Source organism: Chiloscyllium plagiosum, chromosome 26, assembly GCF_004010195.1.
Source record: "Chiloscyllium plagiosum isolate BGI_BamShark_2017 chromosome 26, ASM401019v2, whole genome shotgun sequence".
Taxonomy (NCBI): Eukaryota; Metazoa; Chordata; class Chondrichthyes; order Orectolobiformes; family Hemiscylliidae; genus Chiloscyllium; species Chiloscyllium plagiosum.
In genome coordinates this window covers 20,909,552-20,927,986 of record NC_057735.1, presented here as the reverse complement: position 1 = coordinate 20,927,986, position 18,435 = coordinate 20,909,552, and the positions used below count along the sequence as shown (strand labels likewise).

The 18,435-nt window shown below is 38.6% G+C and overlaps 1 protein-coding gene across 1 annotated transcript; it reads right to left on the bottom strand.

The window, feature by feature from the left end:
* Window positions 1-2,864: 2,864 nt before the first annotated feature.
* On the bottom strand, window positions 2,865-13,075 carry LOC122562975 (transmembrane and death domain protein 1-like). The gene is made up of 5 exons (XM_043716278.1): window positions 13,054-13,075; window positions 11,496-11,672; window positions 9,934-10,053; window positions 4,663-4,815; window positions 2,865-3,426 (listed from the first exon to the last, which is right to left on the bottom strand). Exons 2-5 carry the CDS (start codon window positions 11,644-11,646, stop codon window positions 3,044-3,046), a joined length of 807 nt encoding a protein of 268 aa, XP_043572213.1. The 5' UTR covers window positions 11,647-11,672; window positions 13,054-13,075; the 3' UTR covers window positions 2,865-3,043.
* Window positions 13,076-18,435: the final 5,360 nt, after the last annotated feature.

The following is an 18,435-nucleotide window of genomic DNA, read 5'->3' as shown; positions in this document are numbered from 1 at the left end:
CTCAGCTACAGGTGGCCTGTCAATACGTGACTACATCACCAGTAAAACTATATAGTCAGCTTTTCATCTCTCAGGGAACAGAGTCAAAGGTGTTCAGTGCTTGATTAAAGGACTCAATGTGAGGGAAGGTGCTGAGACTCAACCTCCTAACACCCTGATCCTGACGATGCTCACCTTGCGAAGCCACTCTGCTCATTATCTTCCTCTGACCCGAGTTGCTCCACAATCATAAATCCCGGGAGTCTGTCATTATGGTAGCAGCCATGACAATCTCAGTTGCCCTGGTTAGCAAGGGTGAAGCTGGACTCTGCAGCATGATTCTAGTGAAACGCCTGCCATTGGCCTCATTAGTACCTGATTTTTTTTTTGCTTCAACAGGCCTTGCTGCAAAGTCACAACACAGATCTCCCACTGGCACTCCAGCAATCTTCCACCCTTCACAGCAATTGTTGGTACTGTTAAGTGTCCAATCACTGTCAATGTGACTTTCTTCATAGTGCTACTTCATTTTATGACTTCTTACTAGCTATTCCAGAGATTGCTAATCTCCTTTATCTTATGCAAGTAAGAATAATACGTATAATTAATGGTCACAAGTGGATAAGCTACCATTATATAATAAATATCTTATGTATAATGTAAATGTAGGTCATTTCTGCATACATACGTAGACCAATCCTATCATTTATGTTTACCCAATATAGATTGACATCTTGCCTATCTTAATCACAAAATAAATTTCCATTGCACTCTTCTATTTGTCTATTCTAAGTTACCTTGTTATCATAATATTGATATAAAGAGTTGCCTGGATTAATCAACAATGTCACCAATTGAAAAAGCTTTATAAATCTCAACATTTTGTCCTTTTCAACTAACCAGACTGGATTTTTGCACAGTTTTGGGTTATTTATTTTACTTATTCACGGGACGAGGGCATCATTGGATAACCAGCATTTATTACCCATCCCAGAGGGCAGTTAAGAGTCAACCACATTGCCAAGGGTCTGGAGTCACATGTAGGCCAGACCAGGTAAGGACAGCAGTTTCCTTCCCTAAAGACCTTAGTGAACCAGATGGGTTTTATTCCAACAATCAAGAATGGATCTCTGGTCATCACAGACTCTTGATTCCAGATATTTATTGAATTCAAATTCCATCACCTGCCGTGGCAGGATTCAAACCCGGGTTCCCAGAACATTACGTGGGTTAAGAGTCCAGTGATAATACCACCATGCCATTGCCTCCCCATAAATCCACAGACTTTTTAAAATGGCAGGCAAGATCCAGCTGTGGAGTCCAGCCCATATAATGAGCAGATCCAACCCATGCCAGTAGGACACAGGGTGTGAATCCCAAATTCAGCAGAGTCTTTTGAAACATAGTACATTGGTCAAGTCAACACCTAATTATGTCGACAGAATTTCTCTTGGCCCAGAAGTATCAAAATAAATGTGTAGTACTTCTGTATGACCATTACTATGTGTTGTTAAGTTGGGGAAACCTTTAATGTCCGACTGACCAAAAAGAGATTCAATGATTTTCAGTCAGGTGGGAAGTAAAAATATAGAAATAAATCTCACATAATGGTAGATGTGTGATCACACAGCACAGAATGCTAAGTCATTAGTCATTTAACTGCAGCAGAATGACTGGTATGGTTTCAAATTTCCAGTATTTTTCATTAACACAAATTAATCTTTCTAATATCTCTTTCACTTCTTTGGAAAAATGTCAACTTCCTTGATTTTCATCCAATGGGACAATGTCATCCATAAACCTCTTCAGTGAAACCTTCAATGTTGATATTTTCCAATCTGAGGTATATGGTCTAACATCGGTATCTTCCACACCTCAATTTTAGCCTAATCTGGGTAGTAAGTACAGAGCAGATATGGATAATTTACACAGCCCATATTCTTAAACTATATTACTGTTACAGAGTTAAAGTCTACAATTATTCACCATCTTGATGACTACAATTTTCGTGGAACAAAGATTTGCATGAGTAACCAGTGTACTGTACACTCGACTAATGATTAACAATTGTCTCCACTCAGCTTAGTAACACAGAAACATAGAAACTAGAAGCAGGAGTAGGCCATTTAGCCCTTCAAACGTCCTTCACCACTCAATATGATCTTGGCTGATCCTCAATCTCAACATCATGTTCCCTCTTTTGCCCCATACCTTTTTATGTCTTTAAAATCTAAAAGATTATCAATTTTATTGACAGTTTCCACAGCCTTCTGGGAGAGAATTCCACAAATTCACTACCATTTGAGTGAAGAAACTTTTTCTCATCTCAGTCATACATGTTTTACTCTAGATCCTGAGAGTGTTTTCCTTGGTTCTAGATTCTCCAGCCGGGGAAAACCATCTCCCTGTATTTAGCCTGTCCGACCCTGTTAGGATTTTATATGTTTAAATCATATCCCCTCTGATCCTTCTAAACTCTAGTGAGTAAGGCCCAATCAAACCAATCTCTCCTCATAGGATAATCCTACCATCCCTGATATCAGCCTAATGATTCTCCTCCACAATTGCTCTCTGACAGTTATATCTTTTCTTAGGTAAGGAGACCAAAATTGTTCCAGCTGTGGTTCACCAAGGCCCTGTATAACAGTAGTAACTCTTGAACTCAAGCCTTCTCGCAATGAAGACCAGTATACTTGTTGCTTCCTAATTGTTTGCTGCATCTGTCTGTCCACTTTCATTGCCGTGTGTACAAGGGCAGCTAGATCTTGAACCCACACTTTCCAATTATAAAACCATTTAAATAATATTCTTTCCTACAGTCTTTCAGATCAAAGGTTATGACTTAATGTCACATCTTAAGAAAGACTCAATTTAATATACGTTAATTTACTGGTTTTTATTCCCGTATCCAGGGTAAGAAATACATAAGACCAAAATATTGGAATTCTATTCTTCTCTGTGGAAGGGAAAACTTTCTTCAGTATGGTGAAATGAAGTGATCAGACAAGATAAAAATTTACAATATCCAGATTTTCTTTAGCATTACATGGTGTATGAAATTATTTTAGTTTGTCGACCTATTTGGTTTTATCTTTTCTCGTGCATAATTTGTTGTACGAAAGGGAAGAAAGTACTGTCTGAAGTGTTTAGGTGATTTGTCCACATGAGTGTTTTCATCGTCTGAAGAATAGACTATGCGTCGTACTGGTTTTCTTCTGCGTTTGATGCGGTGCAGCACATTTGACCGACGTATTATCTCCATATAGTCTTTCTCTGTTATTTTCATGATAAAATATAGACTGATGGCACCCAAGAAAGTGGAACCAACAAACCCAAAAAACACCCCCCAAAGAACTGTCCTGAATCCTTCAGTGAGTTTTCTTGGATAAGGTGGAAGTTTTTCCATTTCAACAATCAGTTCCAACTCATCCCAGTTAATTTCAAGGACTGAAAATGAAGAAAATTTCATCAGATTATCATTTAGTGAGGCAAAAGAAATTGAGAAAATTGTACATGTACATAGTAAGTACATGCACTTAACAACTGTGCACTTTGTGACACAGAATCTAATGATACTCATGATTTCAACAAATATTAATTGTTTTGCTTAGTTTAAACCTTGTAATCTGGTTGGATGGTTGGTCAATTACAGAAGTAATTTGTTTTACAGTGCAAATACTATTCAATATTTGGCTTAAATTACACATTGTCATATAATGGCACTGTAGATAAAAATGATTTGTAAAATATTGATGCAATGAAAGGAACTATGATGTAATGCAGACTTTTTTTTCACAATCCAGCATTACCTGAAGCCTTTTGGGAAGATGCTGAGAAGGGTTTATTGTGCAAATAGATTTGCCCACCAGTTCTACTGTGTTAGTTTTGGTTTCCAATTGAGTTTTAAACTTATCTTAATTGAGCAATGATTTTTATGTTATCTCATTTGTGCAGCTTTAATAGATTATTGAGTAATAAAAACACACCTCATCTCAAGAATAGTAAGTGAAAATAAATGAAAACACTAGCGAGTTGTAACATAAGAATGACTGGTACAGGTGAACTGTAAGGAAGCTGGTTTGTCATTGATGAGCGTTGAACAATTTTAAATACTGACTGAATCCAATTTTCTTGTTGGGAACTATTTGAATAATTATGTCACAGAATGGAGGTCATATGGTTTTCTTTTCAAAAAGAATGTTCTTTAAGAACCTAAATTATATTTGCAACTCTGCTTTCTTGAGTGTCAAGAATTACAGTTATTTTCCATAATTTCCTATCCATTTCTAAAACCCTCTTTGTAGAAAATTACAGTTTTTGCCAATGTAATTTTGTTTTTTTCTGTCAGCAGAATTCAAATGACTCTTAGCATAGAAGATTCCACAACAGCTGGTTCATTTTAAAATTGAGTATACTTGAATGGTGATTGTCCAAACCAAATTATTGAATTTCAGCAAGCTATCAGATTCTGAACTTTCTAAACAAAGGAGAAAATAAATAGTGAGAAGCAGGCATTAACTCTCTGCGTAATTGCAATTAGAGTGAGGATTCAGTAAGATGAACAGAATGTGCATCCATGTGTCTTTATTTAACCAATGACTAACTAATTTATTATATGCTCTATTATTCTGCTACCCAAGTATGATTCCTTATATGAGTATTACCAATATAATTTAAACTTACATTCACTACGTTTGTCTCGATTTCTGTCTCCGATGTTAATCTCATCATCAGTCACAATTAGGGAGGAGTGGGCCTGCTTTAATATTTTACCATATTCTTCAACATTCTTATTCACTTCCAAAGTCTTGTCCTGGTTCATGTTCTTCCGCAGTTCTGGCAAGAAGAAGCAGATTTTGACTATCCCATTGTTTTCAAATTCTGTGCAAGTGTTTTCCATCACAGAGTTTTTTTTTCCTGGAATGACACTTTATGAATATATAATGTGGAATTATGTGAAACATATTGTTCAGGAAGCATAAGAGCAATTTTTCCCAATTTTTGGCAAAGTGTTTGTTATGGTAAGGCTCAAAGCAGGCAACCCGCCATGGCCCGTGTTTTCTTATACAAACATCCACTCTTCAATTTGTTAATTATGTAACTAGCCTTCACAGCATCTGTCTCATACAACTGTGCAGCAAGAGATGAGGATATACCGCTGAGACTTGGTAACTTTCATGCTACTAGCATGATTTTTAGATTCTAGCTGCACCTCCCTTGAAAACTGCATGCCATGAACAAACCTGCCTATTGTGATCCTGCATTCGTATCCTGAAGGACCAGGCCCAAGACGCAAGTTAGCTGTTTTAGCTGTTTCCTTTGTTGTCAGGAACCTGGAAGTGTTGATGGAACTATTATGAAGAAATTCCAGTTATAAAGAATAGCATGCTCTCATTTATGTGACTAGCTTCAAGTGACTCATTTGAAATGGAGACTGTCAGACTGTCAAGTCACATGTTATGATAAGCAGTGCAATTTGTGTCCAGGCTGGCTTGGACTGGTGGAATAGCCTCCTATAGTGATCTTCTCTTTTCTGCACCACCCCATCCAGAAACACCGCAATCTCTCTTTCCGCTTATGGACAGATAACTTTCGTCTGAGCCATTTACTAAATGTAACAGCTGAAACACCATTGTGTAAGGTGATGTTCCTTACTTGCAGCATCTGAAGTGGTGCAGAGTGAGGCTTCAGTAATGGCACCAGTGATATGATTGCTGGAAGGTAATGGCAAATGTTTCCACATCTCTGGCCGTGTGCACCTTGAGAAAGGTGCCTTGGAAGCTGATTGCAAAATTAATGAGGTGAAGATCAGAAGACGGTTTTGTGTGAAAAGACTCTGTGAACCAAGGCAGACAGGCTGCCCTGAATCTCACTTGACAAAACTGTCTAACTGAAACAGAGAAAATTCTGCTATACGTGTTTGCACTCAGATTTAGAGAGATACATTCATATGAGAATGAATTGATTCATCCCATGCTCCCAATGGAGGATTACATTAAAGCGTGCACTAATGGTGTGGCAGTAATTCTCTGACCTGCTCTCCCTGGAGAATCAAATCACTGAAGTTATCGTATTCAGTGAAGCGATCTAATTCCATGTTTTAAAAGTTGGAGCTACTACATCATGCTAATGCACATATATATCAGGATAATAGAATTAGCCAGGATAATCTAGGAGCATTAATATAATTATTTTAGTGCATTTCTTTTAGTCAGGTATTGGCTCATTTACATGTAATTTGAATTGAACAGGAGCCTGAATGTTGGGCATGTGATATGAATGACAAATGCTTATCTCCTGAAACTTAAGTTGTATTTTGGAGTGTGTCTGCTGACACCAACTAGAGAAAGTGATGAAGGGCTTATGTCCAAAACGTCAACTCCCTTGTTCCTTGGATGCTGTCTGACCTGCTGTGTTTTTCCAGCACCACACTCTTGACTGCTGACACCAACTATCAGATGACAAATTCCAACTGTGCATCCAACGTCCAATGATTTTTTAAGTACGTGCGCATGCACGTGCAATGTAATGCCCATGTTTAACTTTTCAAAAATCAGCTTTATTTAATATTTTTTCTTCACCCACACATTTTTTTTTTCCTTTTTGTTTCATTTTTAAGCAGCTTAATACTAACTGGGGCTTTCCTGGAGGAAAATCATTACCTAAGCAAATTTCCACAAATGTGTCTCTTGAACAGTTGCTCAACGCAGAGGAAGGTTTGAAGTTGTCCTGCTTCCTCTGAGTGGACAAGGACACATTAAAAAATTCTGCGAGTGAATTACTTAGAAAATAACTCCTGCCCTACCACCCACGCCACCCAGCAAAAGACGTATTGGGGATATGTGTAGAAAAACATTACTTAGGATTTATATAAAAAGCCAGTAGCTGCTGAAAATCTGAAGTAGACAGAGAGAATGCTGGAGAAAATCAGCAGGTCTGGCTGCATCTGCTGAAAGAGAAATAGACCTAATGTTCTGACTGCGATAAACTCTCGAAATGTCTGTTTCTCTCTCCAGAGTTCATGCCAAATAATTAGAATTCACCATACTTAACCCAAAATTAATTTTTTAAGTCTATTTTTTTCTCCAAAACATATACACCAATTAATTAGAGAAATTGCTGGAAAAGTCCAAGAGGTCTTACAGCATCTGTGGAAAGAAATCAGAGTTAACATTTCATGTTGTCACCCTTCCTTAGAACTGAGTTCTGAGGAAGGATCACTCAACCCAAAATATTAACCCTGATTTCTCTCCACAGATACTGCCAGACCTCCCGAGCTTTTCCAGCAATTTCTGTTTTTGTTTCTGATTTACAGCATCCACAGTTCTTTCGGTTTTTACACCAAATAATTGTTTATTGTGATTATCGTTGGTCCAGCTAAATGTCTGAAACAATTTAACTCAAACTGTTTATTCCCCTCGTGACAATACATTATGAAAGGAACTAACTCATACCTAGTTGATAGGATGAAAATGAATTTTAAAGAAACGCTTGAGGATCATGTCATTAATTCTAAAATTTAGTACAGGGCAAGGGAAAAAATAAAATTTATATTCCCAGTCATCAGTGAAATTATAATTTATATAATACATCTGGACAAATGAAGATTTTTAAAAAATGTTGGGCAGACATTGTTAATAGCAAGCACATTATTTTTTGTAGAGTTTGGTTTATCCTTAATGTATATAAATTAATTTTACTAATCTTGAGGCTATCACTTTTGGAAATATTGCAGTCCCTCAATATTGCTGTAGTTTCAGCTTAGATTATACAGTCAGTTAACACTTGATTACAAAAGATGATGATTTTCAATCCTTCTGCTCATTTGCTCAACATTAGTTTCATCCCCTTTGAGGAAGGCAATGGCCCAGAAACTTCAATGGCCAATGGTAGGCATTACATCGCCATAGTCCAGAGTATGGTGCTAAAAAGCGCAGCAGGCCAGGCAGCATCTGAGAAGCAGGAGAATCGACGTTTGGGCATTAGCCCTTCATCAGGAATGAAGCTCTTTCTTGATGTGCCCGAAACATCGATTTTCCTGCTCCTTGGATGCTGCCTGACCTGCTGCGCTTTTCCAGCACCACGCTCTCGATTCTGATCTCCAGCATCTGCAGTCCTCACATTCTCCGAGTTGCCATAGCTTGAGGTTGTACATTGAGGACATGCAGAAATCCTAAAGCAATTGACTCCAAGAGAATTGCCCTGGAAATGGAAAACTTTAACTGTCAAATACTCTGCATCTGGAATCCACTGAAGAAGTTGCTTAAGATCAAAGATTTCAAAGGTTACCGACTCATTTAAGCTTCTTGGTCATCCAGGAAAAATTAGAGGATTAAAATCCGCCACCAACTCCTGAGTAATTATTAATCTGAAGCTCCATCTTAACATTAATTTTTTTATTACTTTGTGCTTTGTTGATTTCACATTGAAATAAAAATATTTTTCAATCCCAAAGTAAAATTTTAACTCATAGGTCATTTTTTTAAAAATAAAAGTGTTATCCTATGTTAGGGTTACTGGCTCATGACCCGGGTATCAATAGCTGATTCTTCTTTCAAGACACTGAGGACAGGCCTGAGATAGCCTGATGCAACACCCTCCAATTTGACACCCTTCCATCAACATGACAGCTACACCCTATCTGGTGCTCTGATCCTGACCCACACTATGCATTTGACCTGACCCTAGTGATACAACATTACCCTCTCCCTTGGATCTGAGTCACTCCACCCAATCTGAAACCTATTCCCTGATCTGATAGCCCCATGAACTGAACACTTATGCACTTAGCTGAAGCTTACTGCTTCATTCACCTGGCACATTACTCCCTTTCATAGCTGACACCTTAACAACCATCGACTTTGCACTCTATCCACTCCATCTTTGGCCTGCCATGTTGTGCCCTCATCTATCTGGCTGAATCCTTACCTCCCCACTGACCCTATCTGCCAACTGACCCCTACACCCACCTTACATACTTACCCTTTCACAGTAGCTGTCAAAACATCTAGCTTTGTTATTGACATTTAAACAGGCATTAGTACATTTATTGCAGTAAAAGGGGTTTTGACAATGATCTTCTCTGCTGCTGGCTACGAGGATTCTAGGATTAATCACTGCTTTTCCATAACAAAAGACTCTTGCTCAAGTATTTTCAGAGGAATTATGATGTCAGACTCATAAAGTCATACAGAGTGGACACAGACCCTTCAGACCAACCAGTCCATGTTCCCAAACTAAACTGGTCCCATCTACCTACACTTCGTCCATATCCCTCCAAACCTTTCTATTCATGAAGTTATCCAAATGTCTTTTAAACGTTGCAGTTATACCCACATCCACCATTGGCAGTTCATTCCACACAAAAACCACTATCTATTTAAAAAAAGTTACTTCTCATGTCCTTTTTAAATATTTTTCCTCTCATCTTAAAAATATGTCCCAAGTTTTGAACTCCCCCACATTAGAGAAAAGATCTCTGTCATTCACTTTATCTATGCCCCTCATGATTTTAGAATCTTCAATGAGGTTACCCTTCAGCCTCTTACGCTCCACTGTAAACTTAAGTATGTTTTTCTTCTTTGAAATAGGGTTTCTGACCCTAATCCATATTTCTGTGTGAATATGCCCAAGTCAGGAGAAGTGGGGTAACATGTAGCAAAAAAATACCAATTTGATTGATTCATCTTGATTCTGTCATTTCAGAAACTTTCCTAATGCATCACAAAATTGGCATCTGTTTTAGTTTTGAGTCAAACAGAACCAAATTACTTTCCAGCACTATGAAATCAGATTATCAAATGACGTCTGATGAAGAGTCACCATACTTGAAATGTTAACTCTGTTTTCTTCCCATGGATGCTGCCAGGCCTGCTGAGTTTCTCCAGCAATTTGGGATTTTATTGTAAACAAATCTGTGCGTTAATTAAACATGTACAATAAGGAGGAGAATACCTTTATCAACATCTTCACGACCAACCTGTCTCAGTGCTCGAGACAATCGATCCCAATACATGCTGTCACCTTCGTTCCTCAACCAGTCAATCAGAATTTCAGTACACTCTTCAATATTGGCTAAAAAATAGTGATAAGAAATAATAGAGAAAGGAAACGAAATGTGCGTTATATCTTAAAGTTTGCACTTCATATTTTAGAAGTCTTTCTTTACAGAGAAGTTTTTTTTCTGGGTGGTGGTAATATTGCCACTTCATTGTCTGCAGAGAGCAGTTTTGGGTGTGCAATGATGTACAATGACAACCTAACTCAGCCTGTTCCTGAACGCTTTGAAATGAAATGGCATGAGACTGCCTCCAGCAAGCTATCGTGCAACTCAGAAAAATATGCAAAATAATACCAGGGTGATGTGAAGCCATTGGATAAACACAGGACCTCCCTGCCACTTTACAAATCTATTGTAGTCTCCTTATTATTATGGGACCCAAAATCACTCCCTTAGGTTCTATTCCAATATTTCAAACTTCCCACATCAGAAATGAAGCTTTGTGCTTGTGCTTACAGTAGACACAGATCTCTCCTCGCAGGTGCTGTATAAAGTTGTATAGGTATTAAAGGGTTAATACTAAGAAATGTATTAAACATCGGCCACAATCATGATGTCCAGCAGAACTGGTAGGATCACGAAGTAGTAAGACCTATTACCCAGTTCCCAGTCTTTGTAACAATGTCTATCATATCAGTATAACTTGTACTTAGTCACTAATATGTAATAAGCTTCATCTTGTTCAAGACAAGAACTTCTTCACATTAGGCTAGCATGTGATTTTCCTCTACCACAATAGACCTAGCAGACCCTGTAGATCCCTATCATAAGAAGAGGATAATGATAACAAACTTGCTGCACACTGAACAACAATGTCATCCCATCATGGTCAGTAATCAGGATTGCTCATACTACAGATTGAGATGTGCATCCAGGTGGAATCTAGACTATAAATCTGGTTTGATATGCTACTTACCTCAGATTAATCTAGCATCATCACTGTGGCCTAGTCAATACAGCAAAGCCTGGACATTCAAAGATGATTGAGGATACATTTCAGAAATAGCATTTTATTCATTTAAAAATAAAAGTCCCATCATTAATTTTGTCAGAGTATGTTAAGCAAGCATAATTAATTAAACCACAGTTTTCTTTCATCACAGAGGGTTGAACTTGATTCTCAAGGAGTAATTTTAGACCTCCTGAAATGGTGGGACATAAACTGGAAGCTGTTAACAGGGCTCCATTTTGCACCATTCAGATAGGTTTAGGCCTCTCTGGGACAAAGAGAGAGTTGGTAATGCCATCCATCTGCTACCTCCCCAGGTTATTGGCCTCTTACCAATAACTGCCACACTGACCAAAAATATATCTTAATATGTTCAACCTTAGATTAGTCAAATCTTGATTATTTCACAGTTTAGGTTTTAATTACAGCAGGATAAACTTTTTTTATGTAATGCTTCATCAAATACAATGTTCAGGATTATCAGGACAGACAGATCATTTTACCTACTGATTTCTCTGCGTTTCCGGGTCTTGAATAAATTGTCATTTTCCTCCGACATTTGGTCAATATCCTTCATAATGTCTTTCTCAGGGTGAGTAAGCTTTTTGTGAAGAAGGTCACATTCAACAGAGGTGAGCAGTTCTGATATTCGAATCATTTGGTGAATTCCTATATCATCAGCAGCTAAAAGAAAAGAATTGTGTATTTCCATTAATTAATGTAAGAAAGTACCAATATCCAGGTTTAAGAATACTTTTGCTACATGTGTCACAGGTAATATATAAAGTGATAAACTTCATTTCCAAATTGAGCTAAATGGATAACTGTTCATAAAGTAGAAATGAAGAAATGAAAACAAAAAATGTTTCAATAATTTCAAAGTTCTGTATAGGGATTAAAATAGCTTCAAGATTACTAGACCATCTGTACTATTAATAAATTAAAGTATTGCTTTAGCAGCACAAGCTGAGTGTCCTAGTTTCTTGTTATGCATGTTTCCATCATATTATTGCTTTAAATACCAAAAGATAAAGTCACTGTTGTCATACATGATCATTGGGCTGTTCTCTCATTAGACAGAGATGACTGCTTGTAGTTGAACCGAAGGCTACCATGCCTCAGGCGAGGTGAGATTGAGAAGGAAAGTCTTTCATGGTGACCTCAGCTGGTGAGGGAATTGAACGCACTCTGTTTGCGTTACTCTGCATCAGAGATCAGCTGCAGAACTAACTGATCTGACTGACCCCCCACCCCAATAAATGCTGTTCTTAAAATAATATGACTTCACTGGCACCACAGGTAAACAGGTGATGAAGAAGGCATTTGGCACGCTTGCCTTCATTGATCAGAGCATTGGGTATAGGAGATGGAATGTCATGTCACAACCAAACAGGATGTTGGTGAGGCCACTTTTGGAATACTGGTCACCCTGATATAGGAAGGATATTATTCAAATAAAAAAGTGCAGAAAAGATTTACAAGGATGTTACTGGGCCCACAGGGTTTGTGTTAAAGGGGCAGCAGGATAAGTTGGGACTTCTTTCCCTAGAGCATAGAATGTTGTGGGGTGAACTTATAGAGATTAATAAAATCTTGAGAGGTGTAGATAAAGTGAATAGTAAAGGTAAGGCAACTCAAAACTGAAGGGTATAGCTTTAAGGTGAGGGGGAAAAATTTAAAAGGGACCTGAGAGGCAATTGTTTCCCACAGAGGGTGGTACATATATAGAAGGAGCTATCAGTGGAAGTGAGAGATGCAGGTACAGTTGCAACACTTAGAAGACATTTGGACAGGTTCATACATAGGAGAGGTCTAAACAGATTTTGACCAATTGGGACTAGTTTATTTTGGAAAATCTGGCTGGCATGTTATACCAAAGGCTCTGTTTCCATGCTGCATGATTCTATGACTCTATACCTAAGAATTACGTGGCTATAGTACATTGGAGAAAGTGAGAGCTGCAGATGCTGGAGAGTCAGAGTCAAAATGTGTAGTGCTGGAAAAGCACAACAGGCCAGGCTGCATCTGAGGAGCATGAGAGTTGATGTTTCAGGAATAAGCCTACCTTGGATTAAGTTTTTTAACCCTCAGTCTTCAAAGCAGGTTGTGTTATGGTACATTTGCTCTTGAGATCTTGTAGTTCCTAGAAGAAAGTGAGGACTGCAGCTGCTGGAGATCAGAGCTTAAAAATGTGTTCTTGAAGAAGGGCTTATGCCCAAAACGTCGATTCTCCTGCTCCTTTGATGCTGCCTGAACTGCTGTGCTTTTCCAGCAACACCTTTTTAAGATCTTGTAGTTCCTGTCTCCCAGAGGGACACTTTTTGTGTCCTGCTTGAAGTCTGCACAAGATCTCATGTGTCTCCCTTTAACACAGGCTCCCACCAGCATGCTGACCTACTGCATCATTCAGTTTGAGCTATTTTGACTCTCGGGGCTGGATTTTCCCCGGGTGTTGAAGTATTTTTACCAAGAAGGTTTTTAGTGCTTGATCCACAATGCCTGGAGTGACTTTTCTCACGCAATCGACCACTCTTTACTTCAGTTATTTGCATCTGAGCTCTTGGGCACCTTTCTTTGGTGAGTCACATGACTAGTGAGGTGGAGGCACTTGACACTGTGGGGCCTTCTGGATTTCACGCATTGGCACCAGATTTGAAGTTCAGTGATATACCACTTCAGAGTCTTCAAGCCAAGGACAGGTCTTCACACTGTATTGCTTGAGGCACAACTTTGAGGGCATGCTCCAAAGGAAAGGGAAATTTGTTTCCCACATCAATGGCAGGGAGCTGGAGGTCTTTGTGGACAGAATGGCCATCTATTTTCCAGCTGACTGGCAAAGGAGACCAGACCAGTAGACTCAGCCAGCATGAACACGAATTGCTGTGTCAGTGTTGTGTCCTCAGTGAAGCAGGACCCCCAACAGTGCAAGATGAAGCTCAATATTCTGCTGCATTCTGCAGGTGAACTGCTAACAGCTTTCTGCTCCCCTGCGAGCACAAGGCCATCACTCACTCTGATGCAGCCGTCATACATGCATCTCACTGAAGGTCATGGACCAGAATGTTCAATATTGCATGCATCATTTCAACTCCATGTCTTCCTAAACTATAAACCATTCTTGCACTTCCTGGGACATCTCATCACCTCTCCTGCTTATGCATCACCATGAACTTCTCTTCTGTTCACTTCCATTTTTCTATAATTGGAAGAAGACCTGTCCCATCCCCCGAACTGAGTCTCAGCAGCACTCTGACTGCCCCGATGCAAATCAACCCCTGGAACGCATTTGTCCTGCAGGATTGACCATTGACCAATTCTTGAACTGTAAGGGTATGGATCTCCAGACTAGAAGCTTGGCTGACCATGACCAACCACCACAATCAGATAAACCCCTTACTGACTGTGGCATAACTCCGTGACTGAACATGGAGCCTCTTCGCTCCATTAAGGACTGCTACCCCTTGACTTTCACACATGACAATTTGCTTATTTTTCTTCCAGTCTTACCACATTTTCCCATATTGTTTGTTCATGCTGCATCAGAGAGCATCCACCCGTGGGTTTTATTTCTCCTCAAATTCCTTGCTTCTAACTCAAAAACAATTAAGGGATTCTTGACTTGATGTATGGATTGTCTTTGCATGGAATGTCTTATTTCTTGCAGAGTCAAGCTACTGTCCAGGCAGTGAATGGGAATATCTTAAGGTGTTAGTTAGACTGCATTTTGGTAGGCAACTAAGGGCAGGACTAATATACTTAATGGTAAGGTCCTGGGGAGTATTGCTGAACATAGAGACCTTGGGGTGCAGGTTCATAGTTCCTTGAAAGCAGAGTCAGAGGTAGACAGGACAGTGAAAAAAGCAATTGGTATGCTTGCCTTAATTGGTCAGTGCATTGAGCATAGAAGTTAGGAAGTCATGTTGCATCCTGTACAGGACATTGGTTAGACCACTTTTGGGATACAGCATTCAATTCTGGTCTTTCTGCTTTAGGAAAGATGGCGTGAAATCTGAAAGTGTTCAGAAAAGATTTACAAGGATGTTGCTGGGGTTGGAGGGCATCTGCTATAGGGAGAGTTGAATAAGCTGGAGCTATTTTCCCTGGAATATAAGAAGCTGAAAGGTGACCTTACAGAAGTTTATAAAATCATGAAGGGTATGGATAAGGTGAATAGTCAAGGTCTTTACCACAGAGTAGGGGAATCCAATACTAGAGGGCATCGGGGGAAGATTTAAAAGAGACCAGTGGATAACGTTTTCGCACAGAGGGTGGTGCATATAAGGAATGAACTGCCAGAGGTGGTGGTCAAGACTGGTGCAAATACAAAATTTAAAAGGCGTCAGAATGGGTAAACGAATAGGAAGGGTTTAAAAGGATATGGGCCAAATGCTGGCAAATGAGACTAGATTAGTTTAGAATATGTGGTCAACATGAATATCTTTTCATGGGTAGATGGAATTCTTTAAAGGTTTCTTCATTCAAATACCCTATTATTTAAATAGCAAAAAAAAAGTTCTTTTATTCAAATATTGGTTTGTTATTTTAAATATTACAGATATTCCAGTGAAAACCAAAAATACTTGTTCCTGAAATGTCTTGAAGTTGGAATTTACAATAGTGGTAGGTGCAAGCTAAACATTTTCCATGCAATAGCTTTTAAATATTGAGGAGTTGTGAATTATTTCAATGGAATTTTCTTCTTCCTTCTAAAACACAGAGAGCCTGTTTCATATGCCTTCTTGGCCCTAAAGTTATTCTGTGAGATATTTACATATAGATGTTAATATTGACGTTAATTTGTGTATATAAAATGCCTCTGGAAAACAGCCAAGAGAAAATTTAAAAAACTAATTGTTTAATGGTTGACTGTTAATACTCTAGGTTATAATTTAAGGCTGTTATTTCTTAATTTACAACAGAATTCAGCATTGTTTGAGACTGTCCTGCAACATATAAGCAATTTTAAGACATCTATTTAAATATTAACATTGGTATTTTGTGATATTGTTTTTTAAACATGCTAATAAACTAGAGAAACTGTGGTTTTTATGTCCCCGTGTAAGAGTTTGGGTTCAAAATAGAATGGTCAAGGAGGAGGCAAGGTCAAGAACCGTTTTCAGGTTGTGCTTCTTTCTAGTACTGTTTATTGCATGTTATGCAATACTACAATATATACCATTCATGTGAGACACTAACCTTATTTTTACATTATTAAAATAACTCTATCACCTAATGCTATGCTATGTTACATGCATCTCTGCATGTGTTTGACTCTTCCTATCTCTAACTAACTCCTCTCACAATGTGATCCAAAACTGCATGCAATCGTCAACAGAGTGAAAAGCAAGATTAATTAATTTGTTAATTATGTTATTCATTGAAGGCAATTCCAAATTTGTTTTTTAAAACTTAAAGAGATGAGGGAAGATTGAGGAAGGTAAGGAGTTTCAAATTTCTAAATTTTAGGGAAACAATTATTTGAAACAGGGTATTTTGCTAGACTTTAACTGATTTTTGCCTTTGTTAAAGTCACAGCTGGAAGTATTTTCTATAGATCTTCATTTGATTACACCATTATTTACATGTCTTGCTCCCTTCCCCCGCCCCCCCTTTCTCTTTAATCACAATTGACCATTGATTACAGCAAACAATCAGAATGTTTAAACAATAGCATGAGATGTGCAAGATTAAGAAATCAGAAAACAGCATTCCGATGGAGTGTTGCCAATGGTTTCAAAACACCACAGTAACTAAGGGCAGTTTAGTACAGATGCCCATTCTGTTTTGGTATGTGTAGTTTATTTCAAACACATTAACTTATTAGCAGTTCCACTAAACAGCACATTCAATGTCTGCACTGTGCACACAATGAGAAACATCATTTTGCCTTAAGCATTCGCACTTGTGAAAGATACCGACACGGTCAATCATTATCATTTGGATCATATGCAAGTTATTGGTCACTCGTTGATTTTATTTTATGATATCATGTCAGAGCTTCACAAAAGTAAATTCTCATCTGACCTGTGTCCTCTCCTGAGCATGTACTGATACAGGATAACAATATTACTAGTCCTCTTGCAAGTCTCATCTTGTGTGTGAACATAGAATTTCTATCAGAATTTAGATTTAAATATATACATTGGAATCTAGAATCAAACAACTTTGCAACAGGAATCTGACTAATATACTTCTGGGTCCTAACGCCTGCTTGCTGAAATATGATTGGTCCAAGGGAAAAATAAACCAACATCTAATATTCTAACAACGAAATTAGATGGTGGAGAGCATTGGTTTGTGCCACAAATTGATACCTACTGGTTTACATTCAAATTTTATTTGGACACTTGGAACAAGTTCCTTGATGTTAGCTGATTTGGTGAATGAAGGCAGAAATGGGGTGCTTACTCATATGGAAGGCATGCAAAGTTGAGAAAGTGCAGATTAAGATTTAATGATGGGCCTAAACGCATTAGAAAATTATCACATACGAGTGGAAGAGTCTCCAACTCCAAAAGCGAATGACCTTTAATAGCAATTCTGAATGATTTTGAGGTGCAAGTAGTGAGTCTTGCATAAGTATTTGGATTTTATTCTGAAGTACCAGATGGGAGATAGCTAGTCTTGTCACATAGGTGGTCTTCTATGGGAAACTTCCTTAGATATATGACTTGTATGGATGAGGTGCAACTGAGAGACAATTTGGCACTTTTGGCCATGCAATCATTGGAGTGTAGATCAATTGATCTACAAGCTAAATCTAAGTAGAGTGAAAAATATTCCAAGGGAAGAGTTTCTGTAAAGCACTGCAATCGCACAGCGCCAGGGACCCGGATTCAATTCCCGCTTCGGGTAACTGTCTGTTTGGAGTTTGCACATTCTCCTCGTGTCTCCATAGGTTTCCTCCGGGTGCTCCGGTTTCCTCCCACAGTCCAAAAATGTGTAGGTTAGGTGAATTGGCCATGCTAAATTGCTCGTAGTGTTAGGTGCATTAGTCAGGGGGGAATGGGTCTGGGTGGGTTGCTCTTCAGAGGGTCGGTGTGGACTTGTTGGGCCAAAGGGACGGTTTTCACACTTTGTGGGATCTAATCTAATCTTAAAGTGGAAAGCAATGTAGAAGGGAAACCATTGCTGAAATAACAACTCAATACAATCAGCTGAGACTTTTCTGATCATTATGGTCCACATTTTTCTTAGTTATTGGGTGACTCCTTTCTTGCATTTTAAGAAATAATTTTCTTTCCAATCTTGATACAATTTGAAATTGGTTTAAAAGCAAAAGTTTCAGTTGGTGAGTAGGGTGGCAAATGCGACATTAGCATTCATTTCAAGAGGGCTGGTAAATCAGAACAGCAGTATACTGCTGAGACTGATGAAGCTCTGGTCAGACCGCATTTGGAATATTGTGAGCAGTTTTGGGCCCCGTATCTAAAAAACAGATGTGCAG